Source organism: Lissotriton helveticus, chromosome 7, assembly GCF_964261635.1.
Source record: "Lissotriton helveticus chromosome 7, aLisHel1.1, whole genome shotgun sequence".
Classification (NCBI taxonomy): Eukaryota; Metazoa; Chordata; class Amphibia; order Caudata; family Salamandridae; genus Lissotriton; species Lissotriton helveticus.
The window spans coordinates 1,188,510,816-1,188,530,840 of record NC_136068.1 but is presented as its reverse complement, the minus strand read 5'-3'; the positions used below and the strand labels follow the sequence as shown (position 1 = coordinate 1,188,530,840).

The 20,025-nt window shown below is 47.2% G+C and overlaps 1 protein-coding gene across 1 annotated transcript in view; it reads left to right on the top strand.

The window, feature by feature from the left end:
• The window catches only part of CEP95 (centrosomal protein 95), a 754,590-nt gene that overhangs the window by 314,578 nt on the left and 419,987 nt on the right, over nt 1-20,025 (top strand). The window contains exons 9-10 of the mRNA XM_078654338.1: nt 1,880-1,974; nt 6,256-6,479. Coding sequence (XP_078510464.1) covers nt 1,880-1,974; nt 6,256-6,479 — 319 coding nt within the window. The remainder of the gene's footprint in view (nt 1-1,879; nt 1,975-6,255; nt 6,480-20,025) is intronic.

Below are 20,025 nucleotides of genomic sequence, written 5' to 3'. Positions count from 1 at the left end.
ACGTTATGGGAAGCACGCTCGTCGCACCACATGGACTCCCCTGCGTGCCTACATTCCAGAATTGTCTGGGTTTCATAGGGTTCCCTGAGTGCAGCCATTCAGCATGGCAAATGAGAAGATATTAGGATTTTCCCTCACTTTGCAGGCCCATATTTGAAAACGATGCCCAAAAAATCTAGATTCCCTCGCGCTTGACATGGGTATGGGTATGCTGTAGACCCAAGGCAGGCTGTTGTGGTGGGGGATAGCCTGGTGCCTTGTCGGCTGGGTCCCAGCTCGTGTTTCTTTCCCTAAAAATAAATGTATCCCTGATATCAAGTGGGTTTTCTGCACCCTGTGAGGGCAGATTGGTGGTAATAACCCCAATATATCCCCCTTCGAGGGCAGAAAGGCTTTGGGGCCAGTTCTGGGGCGGGTACACAGCCAGATGCCGTGGTGGGATACCACCCCGCTTTTTTGGGGGCTGTTTTTTCCCCAGGTGTCTTGTGAGCTTTTCTGCTACTGGGGGTATATTGGGGCCCCAAGTTCACCCCCAGGGGAGTTAGAAAGATTGTTGCTCTTTTATTTTGCCTTTTTTCTCTCTAGTGTCTAGGGCTTTGTGCCACTCTGGACGGGAGCTGATTGGCAGTAGAGACCCCTTCTACGCCACCTTGGGGATTGGGAAGGGCAGATAGACTGTTGTGCCCAGTGAGGTGAGCTGCTCCCTTGCAACCTACCAACAAACATGTCCCTAGTGTCTGGTGGGGTGGATCCCTGTTTGGGGATCGCCCTCTGAGGGGTAACTCTCTATTTATTATTTTATTTATTTTATTTTTTAAACTTGTAAGGCGCAACAGCTACCCAAAAAGGGTTTCCCGGCGCCGAGACACAGCACAAGAAGTAGTGAAGGAAAGCCAGGATGTTCCTGATTATTGGTCAAACAGCCAGGTCTTGATACTCTTCCTGAAACTGGCGTGGTTTTTCCTCCCTGCGGATGTGAGGAGGGAGAGCATTCCAGAGGGTTGGTCCAAGATGAGCAAAAGATCTTCCACCCATTCTAGCAAGTTTAACTCTAGTAAGGGAAGGGACTGCGCTGGAAAGGGGAAATCGTCCTCTTTCAAGCGCTGCCTCTCCCATCTTGATCGTTGCTCACAGGATAGAGTTATGCCCCCTGTCTTCATCAAAAGTGAAACAGGCAGTGCAATTTGCACAGTCTGCTTTCACTTTGTTTTACTGTGACATAAGTTTGCTCTGCACCCAGCGCATCACAGCAAACAATACAATTCCAAAGACTTTGGGCGCAAGGGTCCCCTCACGCCCCGACTTTGATTTTTGAAAAGAATGTTTTTCACCAGGAGCATTTTGTCCATGTGTGGCAATAATTGCGTTCTTATTAGCTGCACTGTGGATGTCTGTGGCTGTCAGGAGGACTCTGTCCTTAAGTGGTTAAGCATACATCCATCCAATCGTAGTTTGTAATCATCTCAGTGCAAAATTGTTACATTACAACTCTTTCAGAATATGTTTCGTGTACACCAGCGTTTTACCAACAAGAACTATTCCACTATTGAAAACTGATGTTTCACAACTCCTGCACTTGCCCAGTAGGCCCCTTCGAATAGCCGAGAACCAATGCTGAAATCACCCACATCAAAACATTGTATCCACCCGAGCCACTGAACTCTGGAATAAAAGCACTCAACTTGGGTGCCTAACCATCAGATCTTTTTGGAAGACTGACTTCTGTCAGAAAGAACAAAATATGCATAGAGATGTGTTTGGTAGGTGACTAAGTTTGTTGTGTTTGAAGCTGATGACTTGCATGTAGTAAAAGAAAATTGTTCTTTTGTGAATCCTATCAAAACTTGAAATCTTGAGGTTTTTTTTAATGTGTTGTCAGGTCCCTCTGTTGATACTGAGACTTTGGTATCCAGAACTAGCAAAAAAAAACAGCACCATGCGAAACAACAAAATGAAGAAGCTGTAAAAACAGAGGTAAGACATTTTTCACAAAATCAATAGTTGCTCAAGTATAACTTTGGCATCCTTAGGGAATGGTCATGTTCGGAAAAATATTTCAGAATTAACAGTTGCTACGCATTGCTTGAGGTCGACTTGGCAGGTAAACCTGTTTGACAGCTCTGCAAGTTCCAAGCGTTTTCCCGTTCTTTGGCCCATGATATCCTTCTGGTTAGTGCCATTACTCCCTCGCTGCCTTATACGGGCCCCAAATTGTGTCAGATTTCTTCAGGCATCTCTGTTTTTGATATGCTTTCCATTCCGCTAGCATATACCAGTCCATGTTTTGAGCCCATTGGTTCGTGCTGGGAGGCCTCTCGCTGCCCCATGCCTTTATAATGTTCCTCCTGGCAACCATTAATGCTATGTTACAGGACAAGAGAGATTGCCTCGGTAACGCCTGCTCCCCCGTGATGCTGAGGCACACTGTCCATGCTGATATTTTGACCGGGTCTCCCACTGCCTTCTCTACGTGCCCCTGTGTGGCCTACTAAAAGGCCGCCAGTCTCTGGCATATATATATCTGGGGCCCTCTTTGGTTGCATTCTCTTAAGCATCTGTCGTTAGGAAGTCTGCCCATTTTGTGGAGTTTAGTCCTTGTGTAAAATGCCCTGTGCAATATCTTGAGTTGTGTGAAATCCGTCCTTAATCGCGAGCAGTCTGCCTCCTCAGTTTTGCCCAAATCCCGTTCCCTTCTGTTTTTTTAACTTGTATAAGGGCGTCAAACAATTCGGGACTAGGGTAGCATAAATTTGCAAATTTGCATGACAATGTGAGGGGGTCGCTAGGCGTCTATATTGTAACGCGACCTCTCTTCCGCTATCTCCTCTAGGTGTCTAGTGTGGCTGTGTAGGGTATGCCTAACCTGTATGTAATGGAATCTCTGGGAGTCTGCTAGCTCATATTTTGCTTGGAGGTTCTCAAACAACAACATGCCTTTTCCATCCCACTGGTCCCCTACCTTGAAGATTCTGATGAAATCGCACTGTTGGAAGCCCTCCAGCTTTTTCAGACCCACAAGTATGCCCAAGTCCCATAATGGTGTTTCTAGGGTAATTTTCTCCTCCCATCCAGCCGCTTTGATCACCTTCTTCCATGTCTGGATCACTGTGGCCATGTGGGCCTGACCCTCTTGTAGATTAGTATGGCTGTGGAGTGGCTTCAATTATACTCTTAGGGACAGAGCTCTCTTATCCGACATAAAGGCAGGATCCCAATGCGCCTCAAATGCCTAGTCATTAATTACCTTAAACTGTGCCGCCCAGTAGTATAATTTAAGATTGGGCAGAGCAGTGCCTCCCTCATACGGGCCTCTCGTCACAGTATCCTGAACTATACTAGGAATGCCACAGTCTCTCAATAGCATCCTGGTGGTCGCCTATGCTGCCTGGTAGAAATATTCAGGGATTTTGTGTGGTGTATTTTGCAAAACATAGAGGAATTTTGGTAAGATCATATTGTAGAGCGCTGCCCTACCCATCAGGGATATCAGTAGTTTCCTTCATCTGCCCACGTCTGCTTTATATTAACCGATCCAATATTCCAGGCTCTGAGGATAGAAGTCTCGAAAGACTTTTGTGATAAATATTTGTAAATATTGGAAGCCAGACGGTGACCACTGCAGTGAGCAGACCCGGTTCTCCAGTGGGTGCCAGCCCGTAAGTGAGCATGCCGCTGACTTATGCCAGTTTATTTGAATCCCAGAGTATGTTGCAAAAATATGAAGTATTTTCACTACCCGGGGATAGACCACAGTGGGTCTGCCAAATACGGTAACAGATCATTCGCATATAGGGAAATCATATCCTCCCAATCCGGGGTCCCAGTGCAAGCCCGGCAGCAAGGCTACCTTCCTGGGCTATTCTACTAATGGCACGATTTCCAACGCAAATAATAGGGGGCCAATGGGCATCCCTGCCTGGTTCCCCTTCCCAGTTAGAATCCTCATGATAGTGTCTCATTAAAGCACACTCTAGGCAGTGGTGTTTTGTAAAGCAGTCAGACCCAGTCTATAAACGCCGATCCGAATCCCATTTTTCCCATCACCAACATGGTATGGCCACTTGAGCGAGCCAAATGTCTTTTGGTGTCCAGTGATCAAATCACCACTGGGTCTCGAATAATGCTGATTCTTTGGAGTATGCTGTAGAGGCCTCTAATTTTGTTGTTTGGCTCTGTGCGGCATAAGCCCAGATTGGTGCCTATTATTCAAACTATCGCACATCTCATAGAGGTGTGTGGCTAGCACCTTTGCCAGTACTGTGGCCTCTATATTTGATGTAGAGAGAGGCTTTTTTGGAGGCACAATTCTCCGGTTCCCACTTCATGAATTAGGCCAATGCGGGCCGGACTAATTAGATTTTCAACTGAATTCAAAATATTATAGAGGAAAAACATACTGGTGATGCAAAATTGTTGCATTTTAAGAATATAGACAGTATAGAAAATAGTCCTTTTTTGTTTGTATTTTCAAGATGGCTTTGATGCAACGTGGTAGTCATCTTGGAGGTATAGGAAACACTTTTTGTATACTTTTAGCATGGCCTGTTGCTGCTGGTAGCTGTTCCAGTGCTGGTACATTATTAAAGCATCTGGTAATGGCAAAGTGAATAACAGCTGGCACAAAGCATAGGCAAAGCAAAACCTATTGCATTTGCCAGTGCTTGTTTAACTCTGTAACTGTAATGCATGGGATTACATGCCCCAAACTGCACGTTAAAGGATATTACAAGTCACCGAGGAGTTCCATGGGCATGTGGAGGCATGAGACTGCATGTCATGTGCCTTCATGAAGGCACGGAACTCTTAGGTGACTTAATAAACTGTCATAATGTGCTCAGTTCAGGATATGTTGTGCCATATTATTTGTGGACCCTGCCTTCTCTTCTATACCGGGCTGCTGTGTGGTCCCTGCCTCACCTTCTGCCATATGCTAGCCCCACCTTGCATTCTTTTCAGGGCCATCATTTATGGCCCTTGCCTTCCTCACCTTGACTTCTACCACAGGACTGCTGTGAAAGGTTGCTTCAGGTGGTTTAATTGGTACCTCAGTGTGCATCTTCTCCTTCCTGAGAGGCTGCTGTACTAGTCTTTTCTGCATGACATTTAGATTCCTCCCCACATCGGCACATAATGATGAGAAGAGGCACCGTCGCACGTCTTTACTCGGTTGTAAGAAGTTATTAAAGGCAAGTGGTGAATTTATTTTCTTAAATTCTCGTGTCAATGTAATTATCGTCATCAAATTTACATAACTCCTGTGAGACTACACTGCTTCAAGCCAAAATTGCCTGCCACAGGCAAAATTGCATCACATTGTGTGGTCCTGCTATAAACTCAGAGAATATTGGAATACTGTTAAAAGCATATTGACTGAGACAACTGGCTGATCTGGCCTGCACCATCCCAAGGTGTTTGTATTGGGCGACAAGCCTAGAACCCAAAATGCAAAAATAAAATGTAAATTGGTAGACTGCATTACTGATAGCTAAGAGGGAAATCTCCAACAACTGGAGATTGGCAACACCTCTGAAAATAGAAGGATGGAAAACAGAAACACGAAAAGTGGGTAAAAGACAAAATAAACATCCTGAGAAACTTAAATTGCAGATCCGGCACAGTGGGGGGTGCTATGGCGTGGGATGAATTACTAATACTTGCCTAGCGGGTACCAGTACCCGCCTTAAATCACAAGGCATTAAATAATACAGAAGTTGGTGTACGGATATGAGAAATGATCAAAGATTAGAGGGATATACACAAAGAAAAATTGGTTGTCTATGACGATAAAAGTTTACCAACCTTAGCCACCCACCCATCACTGTGCTCTGCCTGCTGAAAGTATGGCATACCTAAATCAGGGATAATGATTTATAAAAGAGGTAAACGTTGGCACTGAGAATGGGCGATGTGTTGCAGAGTGGAGGATTGGCAGTGGCATGGTGAACAGGAGAACTAGTAAAGAAGACTCTGGAGTACTGGACAGGTTATGTTGGCATGTGTAACTTTAGTTTACTAACAATAGTCTGAGTAAGCCACAATGTTATAGAGACGTGTTCTGCTTGCTGGATGAAAATGTCAGTAGAGAAATTATAATAAAGGATTATGATTCCAGAAATGCTTGTAATAAAAATATACTCTACTCCACTTTACACAATTCGGAGATCAGCATGCAACAAAATATTTTTTGTATTCAGAAAAGTCTCATACCGTAAGTGCCTACTCCTTATCACTTTTTTCTCGGTGTTTCGGTCTTAGGGTCCAGTTTTAAATATCCAGAAAAAAGTTGCTTTTCGAACCTTGCCAGATATAAGGTTTATGACGTTGCAGAGTGACCTGGAAGGAAGAGAAGAGTGGTCCTCAGTTGGTGATGAGGAAGAGGCAACTCACAAAGACGGTCAGGTGCAGCCTTCCACTAATGAGCCACCACAGGAAGCAGGGCGTGAGAGGTCATGTACGGGTCAAGTTTCACAGTCCGTCAGGTGAGTGTAATTGTATGCAATCCACTCTTTTCCATTGGGCGCCAGTTAAGGTTTTGAGATGCGTATCTTACTTATCTTACTCATCTTACTTCCGGTTTTGGTATGAAATATTTCTAAGGGTGGCAAAAAATTAAATTCCTGAAGAAAGTATGCTATGCTGTGAAAACATTCTAAATGTATATTTTAGTTCTTAAACCATCCGCCTTAATTTTATTTAACACACACTGTCTTGTGGCTGAAAATTCACATGAGTGAATTTAATTATTTTTCGCATTTAATGGCCCTCTTCAAGCCGGTCGTGTTTTTTGTGGTCGTCCCTGCTGATGCCACTCATCTGAACAGATTAGGTCAGCGCATCTGGAAGCTTTGGTAGGATTCAGTGTGTCCTTTACTCCTTGTTTTTTATTGAAGGAGTATTTGCCTGACTAAAGTTATAGAAATTATCTGATCAGCTGCTTTTCCCTGAGCATCTCATACCCTCTATGAACGTATGCAAACATTCTGTTGAACAGTTGTAATAGTATTAACTGAAGTCATAGTTGACTAATAAACAAATCTCGGACTCTTCCAGAAAATGGTACATGGCCTGTCTGGGTCCTGTCACTTGAAATACAATTTTCCTTTGTACTGTTTCCCACTGTTTTTTTATCTTAACCTTCTATTGAAGATTTATAAGATTGTACAATACTTAAGTGGTCATTGCTAGCAGACGAAGGACTAGAAAGCATGATATAAGCACACTTGTGCTGTATCTAATGGTGCAGGTGATCAGAAGGGTTTCTTTGAGAAAACACTCCCGGCTGAGTCCTTAGAGAGCAAGAAGTATGATTGCAGTGACAGTGCAACGACATGCTAAGCAAGTGTTGAAGGTACATGCAGTTGCTTCAGCGATTTTCTGAGCATCGATGTTCAGCATTGGCTGATCTGAAGAAATAAATTATTTTGAATATTTATTTTCCCGATTGTTAGTAGCAATTTTGAGGAAGAAGGAGTGGTACTGCAGTCCTTCTTCCGTTACCCTGAACACAAATACAGTTGCACAGGAAGACCCCCTAGTTGATTAAGAGTGATGGTAAATGATCAGAGAGACTGCTTTATAAAGGAAAGGTAGTTTATGATGTCCGTTTATAAGCCTTTTTAACTGGCAGCTTTGGGTCATTTCACTTTTGGTTATGTGAGGGATATAACCCAAATATAGATATTATTGCTTCCCTAGCATATCACATGGCCACTGTATTTCTTAAAAACTTCAAATATTGGTCATAATTGGGAACTGGGTGCAGGAGGGAGTTCCAGGTCATCTCTTCATGCGCTCTTGCTTTTTACATTGTTTGTAAGACCCCACTTTCTTTTTGACAAGATGAAGGGGAATGCCTCATTCTTCCACTACCCTTGGACAAGACAGGGCACAGGAATCAATGAACAAAACCCCCTGTGGCCTTGAACAAGCTGTGAGGGCAGAATCCCTCTCGAATGCCTCCCCACTACTCAGGGGAGAGGGAGAAGCACACACAAGGGCTCTATGGGACCAAGAACAGATTAAGGGGAAGCAAGGGGGCACAAGTGCAGTGGGGTGGAGGTCAGAGTAGCTGCGGAGGGACTGGACGTTGTGGAAGAGTAAATAGGGGCTGCAGAGCAGGCAATGAGCATGAAAGTTCTTGAGGGGGCGCAAGGGACCAGCAAGGGTAAAGCAGCATGAGGCTGCAGTGGAGTGGGGACACAACCAGGCGGGCAGGAGAAGTGGTACATTTGTAGAAGGGCTGCAGGGGCCAAGAGGCTCAAGGGTAGTGGACTTGACAGGAGCTCTAAGGACACATAAGGGGAAGCACTGGTGCACCAAGGTGCTGCAGAGCAGGGTGCGGATGGAGGGGTTTGGGGAGGTGGCAAACTAGGTCAACAGGAGTGGAGTAGGGCAGCACATAGGGGCTGTAGAGGGAATGGGACACTGATGGGGCTGGCAATGGCACACACAGGGCTGCAGTGGGACTGCTGTTCACCAGGAGCAGGCAAGCTGGCAGAGAGACTTCAGGGTGAACACGTTTATATATAGAGGCTCATATAAGAGACTGCAGTGTTACAAAGTAGTGCTTCAAGGGGGGGGGGGTGATACAGAGGTGAAGCAGTGATCAGGCACATAGAGGTGTTCCAGATAGCATACAGAGTGCCAGAAGAGACCAGGAAAGGAAGCACACAAGGGCAGCAGGGGCTTGGAGACATAAAGGGGGAGTGGGGGCACAAAGAAAGGATGGAGGGGTTGTGGCCACCAACCAACATCCTACACCCTACAGCACCACATCCACCATTATACTTTACTATGTCACCCTTAACTCTTAATCCCAGCGTAAAGTATTCGCAATGTCACCTTGTCAAACAAAAAATAACACTCCACAAAATATGAAACATAAACTATATAATACGCCTTCACACTCTTCCTTGTATATATGGCCATACAGTTTTTATTTCTCAAGAAACCCATGACAACATACCAGCACATCCACCTTCATACAAGCATCCACCCACCATTATGACAATGCTTCCATCATCATATGGCATCCACCCTACATCCTATATGACCACATATCAACCATTATATATCCGCACAACCAGCAATATGTCCCCATATGCACGATATCCCTATCACCATAGCCACGTTCATATGCCCACAGCAATCATTAAGCTCACACACAGCCACCATCAAACACACCTACCTTCATACATCGAAGCATCAACCATAGTACACGCTCACATCCACCATGATTCACCCAACATCCTATCCTATATCATTGACCTTCAGACACCCACACTGAGCAATCATTTGCAAGAACTCTAGTGCCACTCCAAGAATTTAGATACACAAATGGGACATGGGCTGGTTGGCCAAAATGTCGGAACCTCAATGCTCCAGTTCGAAGCCCTCCAAATCCACATATCTTTGCCCCCGTCCTTACTCATTGGGGGTCTGACATGATGGTATTTGTGCAAGAAACTGGCTCTATATATACTGCACCAAAGTGAGGTACAGTGTGTATAGAGTCCAAGGGTCTCCAGAGGTTTGGCAGGGGTTAAAGTTAGATAGAACCTTACTCTCAAAGTGGTAGCTTGTTCGAGTAGCAAGGCAGTATCAGAGGACATTGTTAAGCATTTGATGTACACACTCAGTCAGCAAATGAATTCACACACTCAAGAACTGAAATCTAGGCCAATTGTTTTTGTATAAAAAAAATACACTGTTTATTTTCTAGAACCAAGCAAGCCTGGTATAGGTAAGCATAGAAGTACTTTGCAGTAGTAAATTACTTGTGTGAACACAGTTCAAAATTGCAGTATACTGATTTTGGTTACAGTTTTAGTAAGCAGTTTGCAACACTTTAGCAGGTATAGTACATTCGAATGAATGGGCTATTTAAGTAATATGCAGTTAATTACTTTTCGTATTACTTTTACTAACACAGTGCTGGATCCTAGATTCAGCACCGGGGCATTTCCTGAAAACAGTTGAGTAAATGCGTTTTAGTTAGATGTACAATTTTTAAAGAATATTATTGTATTTCAAAGGTTGACACAAACTTTTTCACATAGAATCACCAATGGTATCCTATGGGAGGAAATACACTTTGCAGCTAAGTTACTTTAACGTTACTTTTCTTACTCAATGCTGGATACCTAGATTCAGCAATGGGACATTTCCTGAAAACAGTTGAGAAAATGCATTTTGGTTATTCGAGTGATTTTGAAGGAATTTTCGTAGTTTTCAAAAGTCGACACTTACCTTTTGGGAGAAAAAGTGTCAGTGTTATTCTATGAGGAAAAAGCAGTTAACGGTTTCCAGGTAGGTAATCGGTATTGGAGTTGGAGTACTGGGGTTAGACTCAGGGGTCTCCCAGGGTCAGTAATGCATTGTTGTTGCACCCTCACTTGGGCGGGTGCAGAGTGTTGAGGCCCAATGTTATCCTATGGAGGATAGGGGTATGCCGGTTGGTGGCTGCTAGCAAGCAGGCCACAGGGATGTGGGAGCCAATCTCCTAGGGTTAAGCTCAGGGCAAGTTGGAGACCAAGTTAACACAAAAGGGGCACCCTCAGTGGCACGAGGGCGGCAGGGTGCTGTTTTGAGATTGAGTGCCTTGTTGATTTCAATGGAGATTCTCCAGGACAAAGAAACACTGCAGGCTCGGGGAAGAGAATCTTCCAGGAGTGACCACCACTTCGAGGGGTAAGTAAGAATGTTGAGGGTTGGTTAGGCACTGCTGGGTTGGGCACACAAGGCTGTGGGGTGTTGGGTGCTGGGGTGCCTTGGGACGTCGGATCTTCTTACCCGCTCTGGTCACAGTAGCGGGGGTCCTCTGGATTGAGGCTGCAGGCGTCATCTGGAGGCTTGAGGCAGATCTGGGGTCACCGGATCTCGGGTCAGGATCGCCGGCCGGACCTCCTCGTGGTATTTTTCCGCTTGGGCCGGGTTCGGCGGGTGCAGAGTGGGCTGGGCACTAGAAGCTGCAGTTCGAATTCGTCTGGTGTTCACGGGAGAAACAGCTTGGAAAGTGAAGGCAGGCAGGTCCTCTGGGGTTTTTGAGGTTGCTGGTCGCTGGACACTCCGGGGATTTGCAGGAGCAGGTTCGAGGGGTGACAAGCCTGTAGGGCTGGGGCCAAGTCAGTGGGCATGGTCCTCTTGTTAGCTCTGCACAGCTTCTCGTCCTTCTTATTCTCTTCCTTTCCTTGTGGTTGCTGGATCTGAGGAAGGAAGGTTCAGAGTGCCACTAAATATAGGGCTGTTACAGGTAGGTAAAGGCCAGGGACCAATGGGTCCCTTCCCTGGGGTGGGTACACCCCCTATTCTGCCACCCTCCAGTGGGAGGGGGGCAGGAGCCTGTCCCTGGTTGGCTGGGTCCCCCCATCTTCAAGATGGCGGGGACTCGAGGTTGTGCTTCACCTCGCCTCCCCCACACTAGGGGTGGAGTTGGCAGAGGTGGGCACACCTCTCTTCCTCACTTGTTTTTCCCGCCGGTTCTCCTGCCTAAAGTGGGGGGGACAACCAGTGGGGACCAGTTGCTGAAAGCAGCAAGTGGTCTGAAGAGGCTCACAAAGGCGGCAGGCCTTTGAAGCTTCTCCTTCGTGAATACTGCCCATCCTGGGGGAGGAGGCTTGGCACCTCTTCCAGGATGTGCATTGTTTCCGGCAGTCAAGAGCAGCAAGCTCTCGATCCAGGGGTCCAGAAACATGTCTGGTGGTGGCAGCCTAGGCAGCCACTCAGTCAGGTCACTGGCGGTTGGTTGGGTTTCAGGCGGCATCTCTAAGATGCCCTCTGTGGTGCATTTTACATTAAATCCCACACTGTCATCAGTGTGGGTTTAATGTGCTGAGAAGTTTGATACCAAACTTACCAGTCTTCAGTGTAGCCATTATGGTGCTGTGGAGTTCATAAACCAACAGCGGACCCCACCGACCTCAAAAACTTCCGCCCCATCTCGCTCCTCCCTTTTCCGGCTAAAGTCATCGAGAAGATCGTCAACAGACAGCTGGCCGCCTTCCTCGAGACGAACGGATCCCTCGACCCCCTCGCAGTCCGGTTTCAGAGCCAACCACAGCACCGAGACCGCCCTCATCGCAGCCACCGACGACATCCGAGCCCTGCTCGACAACGGGAAAACTGCTGCCCTCATCCTCCTGGACCTCTCCGCAGCGTTCGACACTGTCTGCCATCGCACCCTAGTTCAACGCCTCAGCAACATCGGCATCCAAGAGAAGGCACTGGAGTGGATCACCTCGTTCCTCGCCGGAAGAACACTGAGAGTCCGCCTCCCCCCGTTTCGATCCGAGGCTACCGAAGTCATCTGCGGCGTTCCGCAAGGATCTTCACTCAGCCCCACCCTCTTCAACGTCTACATGAGACCTCTTGCAGCCATCGCACGCCAACACAACCTCAACATCATCTCCTACGCCGACGACACCCAGCTGATCCTCTCCCTCACCAGAGACCCCGACACCGCCAGAACCTGCCTACACGAAGGGATGAAAGACGTCGCCGAGTGGATGAAGAACAGCCGCCTGACAAGACGGAAGTCCTCATCCTGGGACCATCGCCCTCCGCCTGGGACGATTCCTGGTGGCCCCCCGCCCTGGGCACCGCACCCAAGCCAACCGACCATGCACGCAACCTGGGCTTCATCCTGGACTCTTCCCTCTCGATGACCAGACAAGTCAACGCCGTCTCCTCATCGTGCTTCAACACCCTGCGTATGCTCCGAAAGATCTTCCGATGGATCCCGACCGAAACCAGGAATTCGGTCACCCAAGCACTCGTCACCAACCGACTAGACTACGGAAACACCCTCTACGCCGGAACCACAGCCAAGCTACAGAAAAAACTCCAACGCATCCAGAACGCCTCCGCCCGACTCATCCTGGACATCCCCCGACGCAGCCACATCTCCGGCCACCTGAAAGACCTGCACTGGCTCCCCGTCAACAAGAGGATCACGTTCCGGCTCCTCACCCACGACCTGGGCCCCAAGTACCTCAACGACCGCCTGACCTTCTACACGCCCACCCGCCAGCTACGGTCCACCAGCCTCGCCCTCGCCGCCGTACCACGCATCCGAAGAGCCACCGCCGGAGGAAGATCCTTCTCCTACCTGGCTGCCAAGACATGGAACTCCCTCCTCATCCACCTTCGGCTGACCCAGGACCACCTCGCCTTCAGGAGACAACTCCAGACCTGGCTGTTCGAGCAGTAGCAACCCCCTTCCCCCAAGCACCTTGAGACCCTCCCGGGTGAGTAGTGCGCTATACAAATGTTATGATTGATTGATTGATTGATAATGACAACCTCCCAGCACCATATACTCTTAATGGTAGCACTGCACTTACAGTGCCCAGGAATGGACCTGGGTACTGTAGGGGTACAGGGCCTATGCACCTGTACCCTCACCACTGGCATAGGGCACCCAGCTAGAGGGGTGACTGAGGTATGCCAGGGCAGGGGTTTGTGGGCATGGCACACAGGGATGTGTGCCACGTCAACTCTTAGTTTTGTTCTGCACCAAGACACTCAGCCTGCAAAGGCAGGGTGTGAGTATCAGGGTACAGGGCCTCTAAGGGTTTCACAATAAGTGCTGCAGCCCTTAGATGCCTTCTCTGGTCACAGTGCCCTGGGTACCTATAGTACCATTTACCAGGGGCTGACAGGTGGCCAGAGATGCCAATTGGGTTTAGGCTTCAATGCAGTTTTAAGGAAGGAACATAGGCCCTGGGTACCTGATTAGCAGGAGCCCAGGGCACACTCAGTCAAAGAACATCAGCAAATCAGCAATAAGTGGGGCATACCATGCAAGAAAGAAGGCACTTTCTTTCAATCTGGGAAGAAACACAGCTCGCAAGGCGGCGGGCCCTCCATTTCCTGAACTAGGACACATCAAACTGGGTGGTGCAGCAAAACAAAGGTGAGGTGGGCAGTGGATACTGAGGAGACCAGCAGCCCCCTTCCGGTTCCACAGAATGTCCTGGCACACCCTACCAAGACTGCCTTATGGGTGCAGCGGGCAGACTCCGGATTTTATGACTCAAGGGCTCTCAACACCTTGGCCCAGTCCTGCGGCTTACAGAGGGTCCGTGAGGGCCCGGGCGGTACTCCGGGTCAGTGATGGCCCCCTCTTTGACTGGAGAGAGGCAGTATTGCAGTGGGCCATTGATCCCCACATATGTGTAGATAGACTGCTGGTGAGTGCAAGAGACAGTGATCATCAAGGGCGGGCTGCGAGCTGAGTGATGGTCCTGCAGCCCTTTTCGAGACTGATGGCTGCTACCTTGCAACAGGTGGCTGCCGGCTGACAGTTTGAGCTCCTGCACCTGGTGGCATCCGGTGCCCGACACTCGCCTTCTAAGCAGCCAAACAGGCCCTATTTTGGTCCAAAGACCTGATGCCTCCACTGGACCTCAGCCCTTTCTTTTCCATTGTAAGGACCCCCAGAGGGCTCGCTCCAAAAGAAGCTTGGGACTGGGTGAAAAGCTAAGGCACATTATCTCAGTCAGACTTTCCAAGCAAATAGCTGTAGTGCATGCCCCAGCGGCAGTAAAGACTACCTCAGAAGCAGGTTGAGAATGAGCCTTTGTGTTCCGAAGCTCCATCCCAGGAGCAGGCCCTTGACAGTAGGCGGTGGGCTCTCGCAGTGGCGGCCACCTTTTGAGACCTACAGCCGCTCTCTTCTGACTATTCCACTGTGGAATCAGATAGAGAGGACCCCTCCTTGCTCCTCTTATATCGCCTAGACTCCCCACCAAGAATAACCCCACAATTGTGGATGAGCTCTTATGAGAACTACTACTAACTTGGGTCCCTTCTAGGAACTGGGAACTGGGTTCACGGTCTTTCGGGAACCCTTTCAGTTCCTTTGACGCTCCCCTAACATGGGTCCCAACTGACGTGGTCATAACTACTACATCTCGTCCCAACGTGGGGCCACCACCACAAAAACACTCTGATCAACGTGAGGGCTCTGGCCAATGCTGCTCCAGCCGCCACTGGTCTGTAACATGCATCCCACATTTCTGCTGGAGGCCTTTTGATACTTTTTGGACAGCTGGCAGTTTGCCTCCTGTCCCTTTTATTGCCTTTGGTTTACCTTAAAGTTTACCCTATTTGGATATTGTTTTTATGGAGCTGGAGAGCTGACTTTAGGATAGACATTTGGGCCCATCGTTCTTTTTTACCCTCCCTAACAATGAGTGGGAAAATCCTGACACGCATACCTTATACATGCATTTAGTCTCCCCATGGCTTAGTTACAGAAATCTCATTCTGTCCTGGAATATTTGAGGAAGGCTGACATTGACTAAAAGTTACAATATCTTCTCCTTACATAAGCACAAACGGATCTAAATAGCACTCCTTCGGGATGCTTGTTTCACTTGGGTGGAAGGAGAGAGACTTCAAAAGCTCTGGAGGGGTCATACATTCACCACTAACTATTGAACATATCCCATGGGAGTCCTCGTCTAGGTAAAACTGGGGACCCCCTTAGATGTTTAATCCACCGATATACATATTGATTGCAGGTTTGCTCAACTAGAGGCCAAGCTACACTGCACTCCTATCATAATAGGCAGGATCTACCCCCCCCCCCCCTAAACTGATTAACACACCTTCCTTAAGTGGCTCAACAGGACTGTCTAAATGTTTAGGAGGAGGGGGTGACTTCCATGGCATCCTGGTAACTACCTCAGATTGGTCACACACCCCAGCAAAACCCCCACTCCTAGGCGCCCCTATAGTTCACAATGCACAAGCAATAGACTCATGGTGCTATCAATGGTCCCTGACGGATGTCTGGGGACCCCACAATCCTGAAGTTAAACCTTCATAATTCTGTTTGTCAGCTCACGATCTATACGCGTGATTGGTTAGAGTAGTTTTTACTTCTACATCAGTTTGCACCATAGATTACTGGACCGGCAGCTTTCAGATTAAATTCCTGTTGCTGATTTACCTTACATGATTGGGTAGACCCTCCTTGCCCTTTCCCACATGGCGATGGCAATCGAAGGCCTTGGAAGACCCTACCTTTCGAGGTATGCTTGCAGAGAAAATACTAGAGTATTTTGAGCATAATAGGGGGACAGCGTTCTCAATAGTAGAATGGGAGGCATTCAAGGTTGTGATTCACAACCTGTGTATACAGGCCGTGGTGTGTGGACATAAGATAATAGTGTAGGATCTAGCTATGGTAGAGAAATGGTAGAAGAACCATTACTAAAAGATTATCTGACTCAAGTACGTGAAGAAGAGGCGCCTCTGGTGGAGCGCCTGCGCTGCTTAGATTATTCTGCTTTTATGTCTTAGGCGCATTCTGATGGGGACAAATCTGTCAGTCTCCTTGCACGAATAGTTAATAATGACACAAGGCAAGCAATAATTACGACCCTGCGAGTTGCGAATGGGAAGTTACAATACTCTAAGCAGACCATTCCCTATTCATTCTCTAAATGTTATCAATCCCTGTATAGTCAGCCACTCCCGCCTACCCTAAATGATGATTGATGCTTCCTTGATGACCTCTCCTTGCCCAGGTTACCCCAAAAACTACAAGAAAAAGTATACACTCCTATAATGGCCCAGATATTAAGGGCTTAATAACAACAAGAGGGAGTAAGATAAGAACGCTCCTATTCCCCCTGGGATAATAATGAAAACCAACAAAGGAACGTCAAACGCCGAGTCAAGGAACCTGTGAAAGCAACAAGAAGCAGTTGCACTCTGTTGTTTGAAAAGAAAAAATCTCAATGGATTTTATTGAAGGCCCTCACTCACCGACCTAGTCGGTGACATGTTTCATCATCAGACCCCACCAGGAATGGCCGAGTGCCATCCCGGTGTGCTACAACGCCAGTGTTACTGCGGAGCTGGTTTTGTGATTGTGGAGTGAAAAATTAAAATGGCCAAATAGGTTGAAAAAATCTTTTATTGGTTTCGCCAAATGGACAAGTAAAAAATAATAATAAGTGAAGGATAACGGACACAAATTAAAGGTCCACTGTTACCCCTTGGTGAAAAAACGGTCAACATGTTTCAGCCTATGTGATTAGTTTAATCAGGCATTCGTCAGGACCAAGAAAGTGTGAATGTATTTACAGTGCTGTGTGTGAAGCCTCGGTGGTATGGACGCGCTAAGGCCCACCCTACCAAAGGACTGTTATGTTAAAAATACAAGTTTTTGTATCAGATCCCATTAGGATTGGAACCGAGTTTATTCTATTTACAGTGCGAAACACACAAAACAGGGCACAAACAAACAACATAAAGAGAAGAATGACAAGATTATGATGGCATTCTCATTAGTACATAGCTAAACGCTAATATACTTTTTTAAAGTGCTTCAATATTGCTCGCTCGTAGTCAGACAGTTGCACGTGTAGTCTGGGTGAACTGTACGTGCGCATTACTTATCACTAACAGTGCACAAATGCAAAGATTTCGTGCTCATGGAGGTTCTACTTTTTAGCTGTACTGAGGCCTCTGAACGAGGGAATCTGTGGATTGTTATATACCTATGGGCGATAAGGGAGTGATGGACGCAAACCTGCGTCTACAGACCAAGTACCCACACGCGACTATGGTGTCTATACACAGGCGGACAAAGAGTGACGGCTAATGTGCGGGTCACACTCATGCGTATAAAACCGAGGGGAAAGAAAAGAAAAGAAAAAAACGTCATCCTTACAAAAGTGCTCCGCATCGGCACTTCACGGGAGGAGGGTGATAGCTATTCGGCACACCCTATTGAACAAAGCATGAAGAAAAAAGAAAAATGTGATTACAAAAGGGGGTCCGCATTTGCTGCCGTTGTTTGGAACGCGGTACAAAAGGGGGTGGTGATGGATGGAGCATCTGAACCAATCTAACACTCACACCCAGTCAAAAGATCTGGGTTTGATCCATCACCGTTCTTTAGCCCACTCTGCCACCCCAGTTCAGACATGGCTATATGCAAATCAGTCTGACCCTGTGCCTCATGGGAACAGTGCAGCCCGAACTGCCAAGCCATGCCTTCCCTGGACCGGAAACAAGCTTACGAGGACCGGTTTCTGGCATTACAGCCGTCTTCAGCCCGGCTTGCTTGAATCCAGTGGCAAAGTGAGCAAGGGACTCACGTCTGAGCATACCCTGCCACACTTATGGCGGCCAAAAGCAGTACAAAAGGGGGTGGTGATGGACGGAGCATCTGAACCAATCAAACACTCACACCCAGTCAAAAGATCTGGGTTTGATCCATCACCGTTCTTTAGCCCACTCTGCCACCCCAGTTCAGACATGGCTATATGCAAATCAGTCTGACCCTGTGCCTCATGGGAACAGTCCAGCCCGAACTGCCAAGCCATGCCTTCCCTGGACCGGAAACAAGCTTCCGAGGTAAATCCCGCTGTCTTCGCTCCATTGTAATTTGGAACTTTCATCACAGAACAAAAGGCCAGTCTTGAACCACTGCAATCTGCATTTCCTGTGCATTGTAAAGGCTGTGGTCAATACTTTTGCCTCATTCACGTGACCCTCGGCGAGTCTTGTGGGTCCAGTTATCATTATTGAGCATTTTTAGTGCATTGTAAAGGCTTTGCTTAACATTATTGCCTAGTTTACTTGATCCTTAGCGAGTCACTTTGGTCTCGGCATCATGATTTTACATCATGATTGGTTATTCTGTTTTTTAGTCCAGCCGTGTTTTACTATGTGTACTGTTTCCATGACGACAGAAGGAACCTTCCGGGGCTATACGCATTCGGTTGGATAACTTCTGGATAGTTTTTCACTTAGAACCATTTTGATTGGCTGATCACGCGCACTCTGGTTGGATTACTGCCACCACGTGACCGCGTTCTAGCCCAATCACGTAAGCCCTCTCTCTGGAGTCGGATGCTGGCGGTGCCGCCCGCAATGGCGGATAGACTTCGCTTAGTCTATATGTATTGGACATACCCACCCAGCATTGATCATCGGGGTCCGGTTAATGAGGAAATAGATAGGTACCAAGGGGGTGCCTAGCTTCCAGGGCGTGAGTACATCGCGTCGTGAGACCAAACAATTCCGCCTTCCAAACAACGGCAGCAAATGCGGACCCCCTTTTGTAATCACATTTTTCTTTTTTCTTCATGCTTTGTTCAATAGGGTGTGCCGAATAGCTCTCACCCCCTCCCATGACCCGTGAAGTGCCGAAACTGAGCACTTTTGTAAGGATGACGTTTTTTTCTTTTCTTTTTCTTTTCTTTTCTTTCCCCTCGGTTTTATACGCATGAGTGTGACCCGCACATTAGCCGTCGCTCTTTGTCCGCCTGTATATAGACACCATAGTTGCGTGTGGGTACTTGGTCTGTAGACGCAGGTTTGCGTCCTTCACTCCCTTATCGCCCATAGGTATATAACAATTCACAGAGTCCCTCGTTCAGAGGCCTCAGTACAGATAAAAAGTAGAACCTCCATGAGCACGAAATCTTTGCATTTGTGCACGGTTAGTGATAAGTAATGCGCACGTACAGTTCACCCAGACTACACGTGCATTGTCTGACTACGAGCAAGCAATATTGAAGCACTTTAAAAATAGTATATTAGCGTTTAGCTATGTACTAATGAGAATGCCATCATAATCTTGTCATTCTTCTCTTTATGTTTGTTTGTGCCCTGTTTTGTGTGTTTCGCACTGTAAATAGAATAAACTCGTTTCCAATCCTAATGGGATCTGATACAAAAACTTGTATTTTTAACATAACAGTCCTTTGGTAGGGTGGGCCTTAGCGCGTCCATACCACCGAGGCTTCACACACAGCACTGTAAATACATTCACACTTTCTTGGTCCTGGCGAATGCCTGATTAAACTAATCACATAGGCTGAAACATGTTGACCGTTTTTTCACTAGGGGTAACAGTGAACCTTTAATTTGTGTCCGTTATCCTTCACTTATTATTATTTTTTACTAGTCCATTTGGCGAAATCAATAAAAGACTTATTTGGCTATTTTAATTTTTCACTCCACAATCACAAAACCAGCTCCGCAGTAACACTGGCTTTG